This window comes from Amphimedon queenslandica, unplaced genomic scaffold (assembly GCF_000090795.2).
Source record: "Amphimedon queenslandica unplaced genomic scaffold, v1.1 AMPQUscaffold_3830_Cont24180, whole genome shotgun sequence".
NCBI classification, from domain to species: Eukaryota; Metazoa; Porifera; class Demospongiae; order Haplosclerida; family Niphatidae; genus Amphimedon; species Amphimedon queenslandica.
In genome coordinates, this window is record NW_003555847.1 from 1 (window position 1) to 1,450 (window position 1,450).

General features: G+C 34.3%; 1 protein-coding gene across 1 annotated transcript; it reads left to right on the plus strand.

Annotated features, from left to right (window-relative positions):
* Positions 1-91: 91 nt before the first annotated feature.
* LOC109592821 (uncharacterized) lies at positions 92-1,129 on the plus strand. Its single transcript, XM_020008173.1, has 4 exons — positions 92-431; positions 532-585; positions 634-924; positions 977-1,129. The coding sequence occupies exons 1-4, from the start codon at positions 92-94 to the stop codon at positions 991-993; spliced, it is 702 nt and encodes a 233-aa protein (XP_019863732.1). The 3' UTR covers positions 994-1,129.
* Positions 1,130-1,450: the final 321 nt, after the last annotated feature.

Genomic DNA, 1,450 nt, shown 5'->3' on the forward strand with positions numbered 1-1,450 from the left:
TTTAACCATTGTACACCTTTTAGAGAAAAAAGATAGTGTAGAATTTACTCCAGATCCAGCAGGCAACGAATACTACAGATATAATGATGCCATGTCACTTTGTGTTTACATAGAAAAGGAAGAGTACACCATTGATATCATCAATTGCTATACACATATTGAAATACATTTAGATGAGTCCAGCAAGGAATTTTGTCCACAAATTCGAGACTTAGTTACAGATGCTATCAAAAGAAGGAGTAAAAATCTCAAAGTTGATAAAAGCCATATCTTTGCATTCAAGTGCCTTCAAAATAAACAATGTTACTGCATTGTCAAAGAAGATTTGTCTTCTACTAAATGTACTCAATGTCGATCACACTGTAAAGTACTGCAAGGTGATGATGATAGCTACAGGTGCTGGTTTAGTGATTGTCAATCATTCAGTCCAAGTTAGTGATGCACAATGAAGAGTATTCTGGTGGAGTACCACCATTGATGTATTGGCATTACTTTTAATTTATTCAAGATGTAAATATTATTATTTCTTAGGAACCAAAGCATCATTAGAAGATCCACCTACTAAAAGACGCAGATTAGAATTAAGTAAATAAATTAATAATAAATAGCATACTTTAATCTGATATAATTCAGACACTTCAGACCGGTTTAGAAGAGTTTCTGATAGACTTGCAGGTGTCATATCATCTTGTCTGAGCACAGTGTCAGGGAAACTTAATGCTAGGAGACTGATAGCACAGGGGCTACATGATGAAATGATTAATGGTCGGGATATTGATTCAAAAAAAGCTCCCAAGCTAGTACTTGTAATACAGACTACTCTTGATGCCCAGCCTAATCCTGAGACATATCTAAATGAAGTGTGCTCAGCATTGAAAGATGTTGGAGAGAAACAAATCACTGATATAGTGAATGAATTGGAACGTAAGTTAAAATAAATTTCATCAGTAACTGACATTTTATGATACCATTATAGAGAGTAAAACAGATTGATCCTGCTAACATTATCAACTGCTGCATCAAATAATTCATTAGTTTATGGTGTGCTTTGAATTTGAATTAAGTACATTCATTTGTTTGTGTGATTTTTCTTATATGCCTGTTTATTTCGAAAAATTTGTTATTTTAATTGTTGTATCGAATAGAAGAAGTTGCTTGAATATAGCCTTGCACATGTCATGATAAAAGCCCAGAAGTTATTGTCCATAATTTTAGCAAAACATTATTGTACATGTGAAAGCACGTGGTTTGATTATACGGAGTATAACGGAAAGTATACTGAAGTGGGAAGAGGAGTATTTTCTTCTTTAGAATGAGTTCCATATATATAACAGAGCCCCCTACTAAAGGAAAGGTAGTTAATCCAGCAGCAGCTGTATTAGTGACTACTGGCCCCTCCCTCAGGTACTATTAAAGACCACACTGGGTGATATTGATATTGAACTGTGGT

Excerpts from the sequence above, each read along its gene's own strand:
- LOC109592821 (XM_020008173.1), top strand. The coding sequence starts at position 92 with ATGTCACTTTGTGTTTACATAGAAAAGGAAGAGTACACCATTGATATC. Across the intron at positions 432-531 it reads TTGTCAATCATTCAGTCCAA|GAACCAAAGCATCATTAGAA; the intron begins GTTAGTGATGCA and ends ATTATTTCTTAG. Across the intron at positions 586-633 it reads AAGACGCAGATTAGAATTAA|ACACTTCAGACCGGTTTAGA; the intron begins GTAAATAAATTA and ends GATATAATTCAG.